The sequence below is a fragment of the Ylistrum balloti genome, unplaced genomic scaffold (genome assembly GCF_031769215.1).
Source record: "Ylistrum balloti isolate Yb309-2 unplaced genomic scaffold, AGI_CSIRO_Ybal_v1 Utg370814, whole genome shotgun sequence".
Classification (NCBI taxonomy): domain Eukaryota; kingdom Metazoa; phylum Mollusca; class Bivalvia; order Pectinida; family Pectinidae; genus Ylistrum; species Ylistrum balloti.
Genome location: NW_026782471.1, coordinates 257333 through 275598, shown reverse-complemented (window position 1 = coordinate 275598; position 18266 = coordinate 257333). Strand labels below are relative to the sequence as shown.

The 18266-nt window shown below is 36.4% G+C and overlaps 1 protein-coding gene across 1 annotated transcript in view; it reads left to right on the top strand.

Moving 5' to 3' along the window:
- Positions 1–18266, top strand: part of LOC132558713 (receptor-type tyrosine-protein phosphatase N2-like) — a 252916-nt gene that overhangs the window by 105179 nt on the left and 129471 nt on the right. The window contains exons 6-9 of the mRNA XM_060223309.1: positions 2036–2224; positions 3037–3157; positions 3744–3824; positions 6466–6545. Coding sequence (XP_060079292.1) covers positions 2036–2224; positions 3037–3157; positions 3744–3824; positions 6466–6545 — 471 coding nt within the window. The remainder of the gene's footprint in view (positions 1–2035; positions 2225–3036; positions 3158–3743; positions 3825–6465; positions 6546–18266) is intronic.

Below are 18266 nucleotides of genomic sequence, written 5' to 3'. Positions count from 1 at the left end.
TGTGTGACACGTTGAAGCTCAATAATCGGAGAAGCCTCTGAATAGCGAAGCTAGCTGGTATAAGCTGTAGCATGCGATGATTGATAAGGCGATGAACCCTTACAACGGTGACATCTCAACAACGCTTCTTCGATGTATGGATGATAAAATGATGGCGTACATATAGCTTGTACACGTACCTCTCATACAGGTGCATTCTACAGATAAAGAGTGGCCAACACATATACATGTAGTGGAGACTAATTTGCTGAATAAACTATTAAGAAAATTTTCAGTGATGATTTGGTCAAATTAGAGAAAATTGAAATTTAAGATTCAATTTGTATGTTAACTGAGTAAATATAATGTCATAACGTGCGATAGGATTTTGGAGGAAAAATTGAAATAATTTGAAAAAAAAAATCAATAAAGAAAACAATTGTGAAAAAGTCAAGTAGATCAGTGTGTTTATGTGAGGAGGGTTTCGAAAGATGCACGAGAGGAAAAAGACTTGTGTTTTGATTGAATCAATTTTATCAGAAATTATAATGATCAAGAGTAGACGTTTCATTTTGTGAGAACTGGATTGGATCTGAGTGTGTCAATACATGATTACCCTATTGAATAAGAAATGATCTAAATCTCCTATCACTTCAATCACATTTCGTAATGATTCCAACAGGGAACTCTAACGGAAACTGGATAAAAATTGTACGAGTTTTTCTGTTTTTGTATAGAGAATTGATAAAATGAAGATAGGATGTAGACCGCTATCATGGCCACTGATTCCATTTTAATTTATTCATGGTTACACCTCAGTGATTGTAATTGGTATGTTACTGTAAAGGTCCCAGAATATCGATCAAGCTGCTTGTATGATTCATTGAACTTTTCTAAATTGTCCTTCAACAATGACGGCCGATGTTCAATACTATTGTCCTATATTAAGCACCCTCACCCTTACCATCGCCCTCACCCTCACCCTTACCATCGCCCTCACCCTCACCCTCACCCTTAACATCACCCTCACCCTTAACATCGCCCTCACAGCAAAAGTAAGAGGGAAAAAAAAGAAAAGGACAAATATAGAATAAGCCCAGCAGACCAAGACATAAAGTTTGACTGGAAAGAGCTGGCAGGCTTTATACTGGATAATGAAATGTTATTTTGTAGGAGTTGTCCTAAACTCTTATAAATAGGAGTAGGCTTATTGCCAAACATGGGCTTATTAGCTTCGGGTCCAACACAAAGAAACATTGACTCTGGGATAGAGATAGGCTTACAACAGCACAATGTGACGACATTTGTTAAAATCTTGACTGAAGAGCAGTAGACATGGATGTGCTTATTACAAGAGGTGGGCTTATTAGCTTCGGGGCCAACACACAGAAAGATCAACTCTGGGATAGAGACAGGTTTACAACAGGGCAATGAAATGACATTTGTTAAAATCTTGACATAGATGTGCTTATTACAAGGGGTGGTGTTTTTATCAGACATGGGCTTATTATCAGATAATGTGTTTTAGTTTTGAATTCATATGCATCTTTATGAAAAATTAGATAATTTTTAAATCATCAAAAAAACTTTATCATGTACAATTAATCAAAATTTATTGTAATTTGCTTTGTTGATCATCTAGAGTTTTAACAATAATGAGACAACATTCAAATATTTGATCAAACTATACGTTTTACTACCCAGGGACTAAGTGCAGTTTTAAGGGTTCATGTTGACTATATATGTTCTATGATCAACCCTTAATGGTAGAAGTCTGAACCGAGTTATCAGTTCAGTCATGAATGTAATTGAATGTTGAGTCCTTGTTTATAAGTAACTGGGTTCATTATGGTATCCTGGCTAGTCTGCGATAAACTCAAATAAACAATCACGAAACTAAAAGGCACTGTAATCATCAATTATTACAGCATTTTTCAGTTGTAAACAAATATTTACCATTTGCATTTGTGTAAACAAATATTTACAATCTGTAATGTCGATATATTGGAATATCTGAATTTAGCTTTGTATCCATGGATTATTTTGTATTAATTAGGGACAAAGGAGGCAGAAAAGCCACAAGATTTAACAGAAACTGACGAACCTGCTGAAGAAAATAGCGATGAAATCTCTGAGAAAGAGGCTGAGAGAGTTCTGTCTGCAATGGAATCAGAAATGGGAGCTGTTCCGAATGAGGACAAGAGAGTCCTTGGAATACCTGTTGTGGGATCAATGATGAAGGAAGGTTGGTTTCATAATTCATCTTGAATTAGGGCCATGTCCCCAAATAAGCCCACCTGCCATTTCAGTAGAAATTCCAACTAATGCTTTTTCATTGTCCAGTAGTAAGCCCATGTAACTGTTTTTAGTATAAGATAGTGATGGTTTCCTTTAAAACTTAGATCAGGTAACAAAAACACCAGATCATTCCACGTTAGTCTATTTTAGTGTAAGCAGGTTTATGGTGTGGTAAAAATAAATTGGATTCAGAGTTCATTTGAATCACCTCCATAAGTCTTTTGTCACCAGAATTTTTCTTTTTAGAGGGATAATTTATAGGGTCACAATCAAACACATTGAAAGCTTGTTAGCACCTTACTGGTGGAAACTGGGAGACTTGTTTCCATCCATCAGTCGGTCCTTACATCTCCGACAAAAATTTGTCATAGCTCTAGCAACTTCATATGTGAGGGATTCTCATCAAACTTCATGCACTTAAACAGCATTAAAATATCTTGGTCCAGGGTGCATTAGAGGATTGTTGGGTCAAGGTCAAGTTCACTGTTACTAATTTGTGGAGGACAAAATTAAAAGGAAGCACCCATTTTTTTCACTTTTTTCTATTCATTATGTACCATATGACATCACGATCACTTTCTGACTGGTGCAGCCAATGAAAATAGCTTCAGTGCATATTACATCAGTGACATATGCAAAATTATAACATGTCAGATTCACTGGAAAAGGTTAAATATGTGATATAAGAATTGTGATAGTATCTCTGCAAGCTAGAATTCTGTGCTCTGAACTCTTGACTGAAGTAAATGAATATTGCAGACAAGAAGAATGTGGACATGCCAAAACCTGAGGGCGAGTCTGTCGCACAGACGTCTGCTGAGGACACGAGCGTGGATGACTTTGTCAACACTGACTACGCCTTTGTGGAATTCACTAAGCAGTGAGTGTCCTTTCCTATCATTTGTTATTGCAAATATAGCCGCCCCAACCCCTATCCTTGTATCCCCTGCACATGTTGACAGAGCTGTTCATGTCGACAATATTATACAACAATAACAACCTGAAAATAAAGATGAAATTCCAATTTATTTATTCGTTGACTGGTAATTTCATCAAGCTATATTTTCCAGTCCAAAAGTGAGATGTAAATCCTTCAGTTGAAAAGTGATTCACCTCCCAATACTATATCTATTTATAGGATCTTTATTGGTGGTGAAATTCATAGGAGTGTGAAGCATCACCTACTGTGGAGTTTCATTTCATTGATTTTGTGAAACTGTTAATAGATGAATTCATATGTTCACAAAATGTTGCAATAAGTTTCTTTAGTAGATTTATCAAGTTATTTACTAATGAAATCAAGTTTCCATAAAACAGTATTTAAAAATAAACATGAAAATTGAACTACACCCAAAAAATGTAACTTTACAGTATATAAATTGGTATATCATTGGGATTACAAGATCTCCATTTAGTATCTTACTAGAGTGTTTTCAATTTTTAACAACCATTTTTGTTTTTGCTAGCCTGGACAGAGACACTGCCAGTGCATTTTTGTCTGAGCTTGAACACATGTTGAACACCCCTGTACCATTTGACCCTGCAGAGTAAGTAACTAACATTTTAAATGAAAGAACAAACATCTATGATTTTGAAATCTGAGAGTGGAATTTCTGATTGAAATTGTTTATATTTCAGAATTTAAAAGTTTTATAGCTTAGAGTTATTGAATATGTTAAGAAAAAATCTTGGAGCAGTAGAGTGGGACAGAATCTGGGGGTAGTAGAGTGGGACAGAATCTGGGGGTAGTAGAGTGGGACAGAATCTGGGGGTAGCAGAGTGGGACAGAATCTGGGGGTAGTAGAGTGGGACAGAATCTGGGGGTAGTAGAGTGGGACAGAATCTGGGGGTAGTAGAGTGGGACAGAATCTGGGGGTAGCAGAGTGGGACAGAATCTGGGGGTAGTAGAGTGGGACAGAATCTGGGGGTAGCAGAGTGGGACAGAATGTGGGGGTAGTAGAGAGGGACAGAATCTGGGGGCAGTGGAGTGAGACAGAATCTGGGGGTAGCAGAGTGGGACAGAATCTGGGGGTAGTAGAGTGGGACAGAATCTGGGGGTAGTAGAGTGGGACAGAATCTGGGGGTAGTAGAGTGGGACAGAATCTGGGGGCAGTGGAGTGAGACAGAATCTGGGGGTAGCAGAGTGGGACAGAATGTGGGGGTAGCAGAGTGGGACAGAATCTGGGGGTAGTAGAGTGGGACAGAATCTGGGGGTAGTAGAGTGGGACAGAATCTGGGGGTAGTAGAGTGGGACAGAATCTGGGGGTAGCAGAGTGGGACAGAATCTGGGGGTAGTAGAGTGGGACAGAATCTGGGGGTAGCAGAGTGGGACAGAATGTGGGGGTAGTAGAGAGGGACAGAATCTGGGGGCAGTGGAGTGAGACAGAATCTTGGGGCAGTGGAGTGGGACAGAATCTGGCGGCAGTGGAGTGGGACAGAATCTGGGGGTAGTAGAGTGGGACAGAATCTGGGGGTAGTAGAGTGGGACAGAATCTGGGGGCAGTGGAATCTTTGGGCAGTAGAGTGGGACAGAATCTTTGGGGCCATGGAGTGGGACAGAATCTTTGGGGCCGTGGAGTGGGACAGAATCTGGGTGCAGTGGATTGGGACAAAATCTTGGGGCAGTGGAGTGGGACAGAATCTGGGGGCAGTTGAATCTTTGGGCAGTTGAGTGGGACAGAATCTGGGGACAGTAGCTGTGAAGAGGGACAGAATCTTTGGGGCAGTAGAATGGCAGTCAGGAACAGAGTCTAGGTAGAGTGGAGTGGGACAGAATCTGGGCTCAGTCAGGAACAAATTCTAGGTAGAGTGGAGTGGGACAGAATCTGGGCTCAGTCAGGAACAGAGTCTAGTTAGAGTGGAGTGGGACAGAATCTGGGCCCAGTCAGGAACAGAGTCTAGGTAGAGTGGAGTGGGACAGAATCTGGGCTCAGTCAGGAACAAATTCTAGGTAGAGTGGAATGGGACAGAATCTGGGCTCAGTCAGGAACAGAGTCTAGGTAGAGTGGAGTGGGACAGAATCTGGGCTCAGTCAGGAACAGAGTCCGGGTAGAGTGGAGTGGGACAGAATCTGGGCTCAGTCAGGAACAGAGTCTAGGTAGAGTGGAGTGGGACAGAATCTGGGCTCAGTCAGGAACAAATTCTAGGTAGAGTGGAATGGGACAGAATCTGGGCTCAGTCAGGAACAGAGTCTAGGTAGAGTGGAGTGGGACAGAATCTGGGCTCAGTCAGGAACAGAGTCTGGGTAGAGTGGAGTGGGACAGAATCTGGGCTCAGTCAGGAACAGAGTTTAGGTAGAGTGGAGTGGGACAGAATCTGGGCTCAGTCAGGAACAGAGTCCGGGTAGAGTGGAGTGGGACAGAATCTGGGCTCAGTCAGGAACAGCGTCTAGGTAGAGTGGAGTGGGACAGAATCTGGGCTCAGTCAGGAACAAATTCTAGGTAGAGTGGAATGGGACAGAATCTGGGCTCAGTCAGGAACAGAGTCTAGGTAGAGTGGAGTGGGACAGAATCTGGGCTCAGTCAGGAACAGAGTCCGGGTAGAGTGGAGTGGGACAGAATCTGGGCTCAGTCAGGAACAGAGTCCGGGTAGAGTGGAGTGGGACAGAATCTGGGCTCAGTCAGGAACAGAGTCTAGGTAGAGTGGAATGGGACAGAATCTGGGCTCAGTCAGGAACAGCGTCTAGGTAGAGTGGAGTGGGACAGAATCTGGGGGCATTAGTTGGATGCAATCAAAATTTGAAATAGAAAAAATGATTTAAATTGTTTCTATTTTCTGACATGTCAAGTGAGTTGTAAGTAAATAGGGTATGTAATGATATTTCGGGTTATGGTAAGGAAGGGATTGAGTGTCAAACATTTTAAACAAACTTGATATGAATTTTCTTTGGGAAGATCAAGAAATGGAATAATATGTATTAAAACAGGATATAATTTCGAGAGTATCAAAAGAGGTAGAATATTAAACAAAACATTTCAACACCTATATTTCCATGCCTGCTTAGATATTAGATATCCAGGAGAATAATACTAACTCTTGTTAGCATACATAGGCCTATCGTTAGGAATACGAATGAGAAACATGAAAGTGAGTAATGGTCTGCCTATAGTATTTGGAAAAATAGCAATATTTTTATATATCATGACTAATAAAAGTCTTTACTTCATTCAAGGAACTTTCTTTTTCTAGGGACTATGAGAATCGAATAACATTTTTCGTGAATGAAAAACTGACTCACATGAATGCGTCCACTGTTGCTCGGCTGGTTGGTGAGTACATTTTGGTATTTCTAGTAAAATTAAAGAAAAAACATTCAATTGATGTTGGAATTTTTAAAGCTCCTTGAATCAAAATGGTTACAAAATGTTTAGAAATCTAAAATTAGAATTTAAAATCTTTGTTTATGAAGGTATGGTAACAGCCTAATTGCTGTTTTTATAAATATGTGTTTCTAAAACAGGAATAGGATTGAAATCAATATTTGTATTCTACAGTGTTTTGATGCAATTCAGTCTATCATTTTATACCTTGAATTTAATCATTATGTTTTGTAATCAGCTTTATTATTCCTTATTATATGTATACTGTAGAATTAAATATTTTCATAGGAATCAAATTTTGTGGTAAACATTTATTTTTACGAATAAATGTAGCTTGATAAATCCACTAATTTTAACAGTCCATGGACATATCATTTAATGGATCAAAAATTCATATGAAATAAATGAATAAAACTCTACAAAAATTGAAGATTTTCCAGTAACCATAGGGAGAAGGACGATGTTTATTAGTCACTGTAGTCTACACCAGGTGATCAGCTCACTGTAGTCTACACCAGGTGATTAGCTCACTGTAGTCTACACAAGGTGATCAGCTCACTGTAGTCTACACCAGGTGATTAGCTCACTGTAGTCTACACCAGGTGATTAGCTCACTGTAGTCTACACCAGGTGATTAGCTCACTGTAGTCTACACCAGGTGATTAGCTCACTGTAGTCTACACCAGGTGATCAGCTCACTGTAGTCTACACCAGGTGATTAGCTCACTGTAGTCTACACAAGGTGATCAGCTCACTGTAGTCTACACCAGGTGATTAGCTCACTGTAGTCTACACAACGCGATTAGCTCACTGTAGTCTACAAAGGCGATTAGCTCACTGTAGTCTACACAAGGTGATTAGCTCACTGTAGTCTACACAAGGTGATTAGCTCACTGTAGTCTAAACAAGGTGATTAGCTCACTGTAGTCTACACAAGGTGATTAGCTCACTGTAGTCTACACAACACGATTAGCTCACTGTAGTCTACCAAGGTGATTAGCTCACTGTAGTCTACACAAGGCAATTAGCTCACTGTAGTCTACACAAGGTGATTAGCTCACGGTAGTCTACACAAGGTGATTAGCTCACTGTAGTCTACACAAGGTGATTAGCTCACTGTAGTCTACACCAGGTGATTAGCTCACTGTAGTCTACACAAGGTGATTAGCTCACTGTAGTCTACACAAGGTGATCAGCTCAATGTAGTCTACACAAGGTGATCAGCTCACTGTAGTCTACACAAGGTGATCAGCTCACTGTAGTCTACACAAGGTGATCAGCTCACTGTAGTCTACACAAGGTGATCAGCTCACTGTAGTCTACACCAGGTGATCAGCTCACTGTAGTCTACACAAGGTGATCAGCTCACTGTAGTCTACACCAGGTGATCAGCTCACTGTAGTCTACACCAGGTGATCAGCTCACTGTAGTCTTTAAATAAATGGTTGGGTAATTAAGTCCATCATTATCTGGTTTGAGTGAGATTTGTAGGTTGATGAAGATTTTTCATTCTGATTTATTATTTGAAATGTTTTAGTTCATTTTTCATCCTACGACCTAATATGGTCACACAAAATATTTTTTTCTTCAGAACAATTAATGAATAGCTAATATTCTATTACATTTAAAATGAAGAAAACTTATGAGACAAATTGAGTATTTTGTTGCAGACAATCAGGGGATATATATTATATATTAATTTAATTATTTAACTTTGAAAATTTATTTTTTCAAACCTTTTAGCAACTTCAAAAAAAAAAGTTATCTCCCCTTCAGACATGTCTCCCCATCTAAGGTTTCAAATCTGTAAATCTGCCAGCCAGCTGTTTAACATATCCAAATCATGCTTAAGATAGAGACATTTGTACTGGATGGGAAATTTATATGCCTTCATTTTACCTGCATTACACTATATTGGTTTCACTGTCAATAAATTAAACTGTCTACCTGATTCTGTGTCTGTGTGTCATACAAAGGAATAAAACCTTACTAAGATTTTGTCATATATCACAGGTTTTACACCTGCTTCTCTAGGGAAAAGAAATCATTTTCCAATACATGAAAAAAGTATTAATTTTCTTCATAGTTATATTGACATGTCTGTATCTCTATAGTTACATTGACATGTCTGTATCTCTATAGTTATATTGACATGTCTGTATCTCTATAGTTATATTGACATGTCTGTATCTCTATAGTTATATTGACATGTCTGTATCTCTATAGTTATATTGACATGTCTGTATCTCTATAGTTATATTGACATGTCTGTATCTCTATAGTTATATTGACATGTCTGTATCTCTATAGTTATATTGACATGTCTGTATCTCTATAGTTATATTGACATGTCTGTATCTCTATAGTTATATTGACATGTCTGTATCTCTATAGTTATATTGACATGTCTGTATCTCTATAGTTATATTGACATGTCTGTATCTCTATAGTTATATTGACATGTCTGTATCTCTATAGTTATATTGACATGTCTGTATCTCTATAGTTATATTGACATGTCTGTATCTCTATAGTTATATTGACATGTCTGTATCTCTATAGTTATATTGACATGTCTGTATCTCTATAGTTATATTGACATGTCTGTATCTCTATAGTTACATTGACATATTAGATATGGATACTAACAGACAAACATCATTATACCACTTTTATTTTATTGATGATCCTGCAAATGTTGGGAAAATCAACATCAGGAATTTTCAGAGTACCCAAAGTGAGAGATTGTAAGCATCTAGTTTGGTATTCTGACCATCACTGTGATATGTACAAAGTGAGAGAATGTAAGCATCTAGTTTGGTATTCTGACCATCACTGTGATATGTACAAAATGAGAGATTGTAAGCATCTAGTTTGGTATTCTGACCATCACTGTGATATGTACAAAATGAGAGATTGTAAGCATCTAGTTTGGTATTCTGACCATCACTGTGATATGTACAAAGTGAGAGAATGTAAGCATCTAGTTTGGTATTCTGACCATCACTGTGATATGTACAAAGTGAGAGATTGTAAGCATCTAGTTTGGTATTCTGACCATCACTGTGATATGTACAAAGTGAGAGATTGTAAGCATCTAGTTTGGTATTCTGACCATCACTGTGATATGTACAAAATGAGAGATTGTAAGCATCTAGTTTGGTATTCTGACCATCACTGTGATATGTACAAAGTTAGCTGCTGGAAAGACAAATGGTACAGCATTATTCAAACAGACATGATTTCAGAGTTTTAAAATACGATCCAGATTAAGCTGTCCTGTTGGAGCTTGTTAATTAACATAATGTTTACAGAACACCTTGTGTAGGTTGTGATGGTGATTGAGGCAGCTTATCATCCTTCAGGTGGCAGATAAATTATCTCCCCTTCATGTATGAATACTGTAATATGATAAGTGCTGTATTTAAACATTCAACATGTTCATTAAGAGTATGCTGAGTCTGGTAAAAAAAAGAGAGAGAAAAAATGTTTTAAAGTTTTAATCATTTTTCACATCTATTTAGAGAAAGAATAAGTTTAATGAAAGACTTTTCAATTTTCATGAATCTGAAGAATTAGAATCTCGCTCTGTGTCCCCAGGCAACAATAACTTACTAAAATAGACCTTAGTCATAGCTTCTTTATGTAGTACAAAAAGTGAATAAGAAAATTTGGCTTTATTATATATATATATATATATATGTGTGTGTGTGCAAAAATTGCAATTAGGGTACTTGATAGCAAGCAAAGCCAGATCGACAGGGACATTAAACAAGGTTTCTTAGTTGTGTAGAGGCTGTTGAAGAATATCTCTGATTTGAGGTACATCAGAAAATGGGATAATTGACACTCTAATTGAAAGGAAGAAGTTTGTACAGTATGACAGACCCTCGAGAGATACTTCCTCCCTCACAAAAGAGTTCTCATCATAGGAACTTAATAACATCCAATTAGAGAGTGTTTTGTTCTTCAGACAGGATAACTTATTATTTTCTCATGTTATTTTTCCTGCGGTATGAGAGAAAAAAGACAAAGTTGTCGGCTTTCTCAGTAGTCAGTGCCTCTGGAAATCTTACCATTTGTATCTTCCTGAACTGTCTCCAGACCAGATGGGAAGAAAAGATACACAAATGAAACTGATAGAAAATCAATAGCACAGGTAAAAACAATAGGTCTCTATGTTGGTCACCAACACTGGAAATTACAGATCACAGTGATGGCCATGGTAAAATACCATCTGTACATCAATGATACACATGTTTTACTGTAAATCATCTTGTCTTATTTTCAAGGATGGGGATTATCTATCAAATATCCAAAACTTGTCCATCGTGTACAAAGACATCACAAACCAAGTAATCAAACTCCTCCCTTCAAACCCACCAACCCAACACTATGAAAATCTAGAAAAAAAACATCAAAAAGATACTTTATTGATAAAAGATACTTTATCTATCATAACTTGCTTCAAATGTAGTGAAAAAAATGCAAATTTGGTATTGAAATTAAGATATTGATTTCCTTATACATAAAATAACTGCATAGGAAGTCAAAATATGTAAAGTAAACCTGAAATCCTGTGTTGTGTGGTAGTGAAGTGTAAACTGATAAAACTACATCAGTGTTGTGTGGTAGTGAAGTGTAAACTGATAAATCTATATCAGTGTTGTTTGGTAGTGAAGTGTAAACTGATAAATGTATATCAGTGTTGTTTGGTAGTGAAGTGTAAACTGATAAATGTACATCAGTGTTGTGTGGTAGTGAAGTGTAAACTGATAAATGTATATCAGTATTGTGTGGTAGTGAAGTGTAAACTGATAAATGTATATCAGTGTTGTGTGGTAGTGAAGTGTAAACTGATAAATGTATATCAGTGTTGTGTGGTAGTGAAGTGTAAACTGATAAATCTTGTTTGGTAGTGAAGTGTAAACTGATAAATCTATATCAGTGTTGTGTGGTAGTGAAGTGTAAACTGATAAATGTATATCAGTGTTGTTTGGTAGTGAAGTGTAAACTGATAAATGTATATCAGTATTGTGTGGTAGTGAAGTGTAAACTGATAAATGTACATCAGTGTTGTGTGGTAGTGAAGTGTAAACTGATAAATCTATAACAGTGTTGTGTGGTAGTGAAGTGTAAACTGATAAATGTATATCAGTGTTGTGTGGTAGTGAAGTGTAAACTGATAAATCTATATCAGTATTGTGTGGTAGTGAAGTGTAAACTGATAAATGTATATCAGTATTGTGTGGTAGTGAAGTGTAAACTGATAAATATATATCAGTGTTGTGTGGTAGTGAAGTGTAAACTGATAAATCTATATCAGTATTGTGTGGTAGTGAAGTGTAAACTGATAAATGTATATCAGTATTGTGTGGTAGTGAAGTGTAAACTGATAAATGTATATCAGTGTTGTGTGGTAGTAAAGTGTAAACTGATAAATGTATATCAGTGTTGTTTGGTAGTGAAGTGTAAACTGATAAAACTACATCAGTGTTGTGTGGTAGTGAAGTGTAAACTGATAAATGTACATCAGTGTTGTGTGGTAGTGAAGTGTAAACTAATAAAACTACATCAGTGTTGTGTGGTAGTGAAGTGTAAACTGATAAATGTACATCAGTGTTGTGTGGTAGTGAAGTGTAAACTAATAAAACTACATCAGTGTTGTGTGGTAGTGAAGTGTAAACTGATAAATCTTGTGTGGTAGTGAAGTGTAAACTGATAAATCTATATCAGTGTTGTGTGGTAGTGAAGTGTAAACTGATAAATGTATATCAGTGTTGTTTGGTAGTGAAGTGTAAACTGATAAATGTATATCAGTGTTGTGTGGTAGTGAAGTGTAAACTGATAAATCTATATCAGTGTTGTTTGGTAGTGAAGTGTAAACTGATAAATGTATATCAGTGTTGTGTGGTAGTGAAGTGTAAACTGATAAATGTATATCAGTGTTGTGTGGTAGTGAAGTGTAAACTGATAAATGTATATCAGTGTTGTGTGGTAGTGAAGTGTAAACTGATAAATGTATATCAGTATTGTGTGGTAGTGAAGTGTAAACTGATAAATGTATATCAGTGTTGTGTGGTAGTGAAGTGTAAACTGATAAATGTATATCAGTGTTGTTTGGTAGTGAAGTGTAAACTGATAAAACTACATCAGTGTTGTGTGGTAGTGAAGTGTAAACTGATAAATGTATATCAGTATTGTGTGGTAGTGAAGTGTAAACTGATAAATGTATATCAGTGTTGTGTGGTAGTGAAGTGTAAACTGATAAATGTATATCAGTGTTGTTTGGTAGTGAAGTGTAAACTGATAAAACTACATCAGTGTTGTGTGGTAGTGAAGTGTAAACTGATAAATGTATATCAGTATTGTGTGGTAGTGAAGTGTAAACTGATAAATGTATATCAGTGTTGTGTGGTAGTGAAGTGTAAACTGATAAATGTATATCAGTGTTGTGTGGTAGTGAAGTGTAAACTGATAAATGTATATCAGTATTGTGTGGTAGTGAAGTGTAAACTGATAAATGTATATCAGTGTTGTGTGGTAGTGAAGTGTAAACTGATAAATGTATATCAGTGTTGTGTGGTAGTGAAGTGTAAACTGATAAATGTATATCAGTATTGTGTGGTAGTGAAGTGTAAACTGATAAATGTATATCAGTGTTGTGTGGTAGTGAAGTGTAAACTGATAAATGTATATCAGTGTTGTTTGGTAGTGAAGTGTAAACTGATAAAACTACATCAGTGTTGTGTGGTAGTGAAGTGTAAACTGATAAATGTATATCAGTATTGTGTGGTAGTGAAGTGTAAACTGATAAATGTATATCAGTGTTGTGTGGTAGTGAAGTGTAAACTGATAAATGTATATCAGTGTTGTGTGGTAGTGAAGTGTAAACTGATAAATGTATATCAGTATTGTGTGGTAGTGAAGTGTAAACTGATAAATGTATATCAGTGTTGTGTGGTAGTGAAGTGTAAACTGATAAATGTATATCAGTGTTGTTTGGTAGTGAAGTGTAAACTGATAAAACTACATCAGTGTTGTGTGGTAGTGAAGTGTAAACTGATAAATGTATATCAGTATTGTGTGGTAGTGAAGTGTAAACTGATAAATGTATATCAGTGTTGTGTGGTAGTGAAGTGTAAACTGATAAATGTATATCAGTGTTGTTTGGTAGTGAAGTGTAAACTGATAAAACTACATCAGTGTTGTGTGGTAGTGAAGTGTAAACTGATAAATGTACATCAGTGTTGTGTGGTAGTGAAGTGTAAACTAATAAAACTACATCAGTGTTGTGTGGTAGTGAAGTGTAAACTGATAAATGTACATCAGTGTTGTGTGGTAGTGAAGTGTAAACTAATAAAACTACATCAGTGTTGTGTGGTAGTGAAGTGTAAACTGATAAATCTTGTGTGGTAGTGAAGTGTAAACTGATAAATCTATATCAGTGTTGTGTGGTAGTGAAGTGTAAACTGATAAATGTATATCAGTGTTGTTTGGTAGTGAAGTGTAAACTGATAAATGTATATCAGTGTTGTGTGGTAGTGAAGTGTAAACTGATAAATCTATATCAGTGTTGTTTGGTAGTGAAGTGTAAACTGATAAATGTACATCAGTGTTGTGTGGTAGTGAAGTGTAAACTGATAAATCTATATCAGTGTTGTGTGGTAGTGAAGTGTAAACTGATAAATGTACATCAGTGTTGTGTGGTAGTGAAGTGTAAACTGATAAATGTACATCAGTGTTGTGTGGTAGTGAAGTGTAAACTGATAAATGTATATCAGTGTTGTGTGGTAGTGAAGTGTAAACTGATAAATGTATATCAGTGTTGTGTGGTAGTGAAGTGTAAACTGATAAATCTTGTGTGGTAGTGAAGTGTAAACTGATAAATCTATATCAGTGTTGTGTGGTAGTGAAGTGTAAACTGATAAATGTATATCAGTGTTGTGTGGTAGTGAAGTGTAAACTGATAAATGTACATCAGTGTTGTGTGGTAGTGAAGTGTAAACTGATAAATGTATATCAGTGTTGTGTGGTAGTGAAGTGTAAACTGATAAATGTATATCAGTGTTGTGTGGTAGTGAAGTGTAAACTGATAAATCTATATCAGTATTGTGTGGTAGTGAAGTGTAAACTGATAAATGTATATCAGTGTTGTGTGGTAGTGAAGTGTAAACTGATAAATGTATATCAGTATTGTGTGGTAGTGAAGTGTAAACTGATAAATGTACATCAGTGTTGTGTGGTAGTGAAGTGTAAACTGATAAATGTATATCAGTGTTGTGTGGTAGTGAAGTGTAAACTGATAAATGTATATCAGTATTGTGTGGTAGTGAAGTGTAAACTGATAAATGTACATCAGTGTTGTGTGGTAGTGAAGTGTAAACTGATAAAACTACATCAGTGTTGTGTGGTAGTGAAGTGTAAACTGATAAATGTATATCAGTGTTGTGTGGTAGTGAAGTGTAAACTGATAAATGTATATCAGTGTTGTGTGGTAGTGAAGTGTAAACTGATAAATGTACATCAGTGTTGTTTGGTAGTGAAGTGTAAACTGATAAATGTATATCAGTGTTGTGTGGTAGTGAAGTGTAAACTGATAAATGTATATCAGTGTTGTGTGGTAGTGAAGTGTAAACTGATAAATGTATATCAGTGTTGTGTGGTAGTGAAGTGTAAACTGATAAATCTACATCAGTGTTGTTTGGTAGTGAAGTGTAAATTGATAAATGTATATCAGTGTTGTGTGGTAGTGAAGTGTAAACTGATAAATCTACATCAGTGTTGTGTGGTAGTGAAGTGTAAACTGATAAAACTACATCAGTGTTGTGTGGTAGTGAAGTGTAAACTGATAAATCTACATCAGTGTTGTGTGGTAGTGAAGTGTAAACTGATAAATGTACATCAGTGTTGTGTGGTAGTGAAGTGTAAACTGATAAATGTACATCAGTGTTGTGTGGTAGTGAAGTGTGAACTGATAAATCTATATCAGTGTTGTGTGGTAGTGAAGTGTAAACTGATAAATGTACATCAGTGTTGTGTGGTAGTGAAGTGTAAACTGATAAATGTACATCAGTGTTGTGTGGTAGTGAAGTGTGAACTGATAAATCTATATCTGTGTTGTGTGGTAGTGAAGTGTAAACTGATAAAACTACATCAGTGTTGTGTGGTAGTGAAGTGTAAACTGATAAATGTACATCAGTGTTGTGTGGTACTGAAGTGTAAACTGATAAACTTGTTCATGTCTAGTAATACAAACAGACCCTGAATGAGGACATATGCTGTTTGGTGACATTTAGTTTCCAACATTTACGGACTATAGGAGACATTTATCTGTAAAATGTGATTGTGTTGCTGGCCAGTCTCTGATTGGTCCGTGGGGTGCCTCCTGGACAGACGGCCATAGGTGGCGCTGCTAAAGCCATTACTACCACATCGTTAACGTAGCCTACAAATGGAGACTGGAGCAGATTTCTTCTGCTTTTCCATTAAAGTTAGCGGGCATCTTCTTCGTGTTGTCGCAATTGGAAGTCAACTCTTACGGCTTCGTGAATTAATCGTATGAGATTCCCGCTAATTGAGACAAAGATTTTTACTGGTTAGCTGTAATGAATTGGTCGAGAAAGGAATTCTTGCTTTGCAATTTAAGTATGGTCAGACTTTGCGACACGTACTTCATCACACAGTGCAACACTGTCTTCAATAGCTTGGCTTCAGTAACACTGATCCTGTGTGGCTTCTGAGAAAATGAATTGGTTTGTTAGCTGGCAGATATGATTCTTTTAATAATTTCATATCAGAACTACAGCCAAATTCTTATTTCTATAAACAAAAATGGGAAAAAACAACATAGATTTTGTTTTTTCTGTCTTTTTTGACACACTACAGCTTGGGATACTTTTCAGAAGCAGGTCATTTTTATGGCCATTATTTTTCTTTATTAAAATTAATTAAATCTGTAATTGTATTTTATTTTTTGTCCATCAGTGTTCAAGTTGTCTGTTGTCTGTTGAAAAAAAAAACTTCATTAGATTTTCACTATAATCCACTCAAGTTCAGAGTTCAGTGTGAAGTATTTGTTTTAGAGACAAAACAATTCAATAATGTAATTTGATAACCAATAAACTGAGATCAAATAAGATAAAAGTTGGTTTAAAATCTAAAATAAAACAAATAATAAGTAATGAGTGTTTATGAATGCAGAGTTTTTATTTGTTTTTTTTTTTTAAATTCAAATTTCATTTTCTATTTTAAAATGTGCTTTGTTGAGCAGTTAAAAATATTTTTTTAGGATTTCGTACGCTACTACACATAGATCAAGCTATAGATTGTTTACATAAATGATATAAGTTACTTTCAGATAGATTAAGATGTAAACTGTTTGCTGACTGGCACAGGTATGTAGTATTGACATTGCAGTATGGCATAAGTGTGGTGTGTAGAAACAGAGCAGGGTGATGAGTCTTAAGACAATGGAGATACAGGGAATGTTGAGAGGGAGGGGGTAAGCAGACACAATCAGATGAATTGGTGCTTGCGAGATAGATAAACTTGTGAAGTCTGTTCCCATGGTAATGTTACAAATGGCACTACTGTCTATTACTGGGAACAATGTGACACTAAATCTTTCTTGTTTAGAGAAAATCCCATGATGCTCGTGCAAAACTAGCAGCCAATCAAACAGGATGATACAAAACGCTTATGGCTTGGCCTTATTTGACTGCAGCAGGACATTAAACTCCCATCAAAGGCCTCCGTCTGAAATTACAGAAACGTAATGTGGGAACTGGTTACCTTGACGATTCCTATGAAATACGTGTACTTGTGGACGAGGTATTCCCTGGCTAGCTATCCGTGTTTGGCGAGCAAGATTGAAGTATCCATGGGAAAACAAATCGACTGATGTGTTAAGTTATACGTACTGCACTTTCTTGGTGAAATTGAAAAATTGAAGACGAATGGTACCATAAAAAATGCACATCTAGTTTTTCTTATGTTCTCGTCTCATTTTTCACTTTAATCATTATTTGGTCCCTGTAAGATTTCCAATTGATCTTCAGAATGTTTGTTGACAACCAAAACATCTCAATTCAACGAAGCAGATACGTTTAGAGTTTCTGAGAAATTGGTATATATGTTTTGCAGATAGGTTTTTTAAAAGGACTAGTGGGGTTTAAAGTCGAACAAAAGGATCTGCTTTCAGTGAGAAATTTTCTTCACAAAATCAGCTGAGGCAGTGATGGAGATTTTCTTTCACGTTGGTAGAAAGTTGAGCTCTGCACAAGTGCTTCAATTCTGGAAGTATTTTTTTTTCAAAAGTCTTCTACAGTAAAGCTATTTGGTGATTATTGACTTTGTATCACATTTAGCTCTGTAGCTGGATTTCAGTTTGCACTTTTTGGAATTTCAATGGGAAAGACTTTGTCACTGCAATCAAAGTCTGCAGCTTAAAAAAATGTGCATTTCACACCATTCGACAGACTAGGGCTCAATTACAACAAGTTGTTTTAAGTAGCTAAATGGATTTTTTTATTATACATTATTTGATGTCATGCCAAACTAGACATGTTGGCTTGATGGATATTTCAACATAATTTTAATGGTTCTTTCACGCTATATAAATAAAATATGATTTCTTTTAACCTCCACTTACATTAAATCTCACATCAA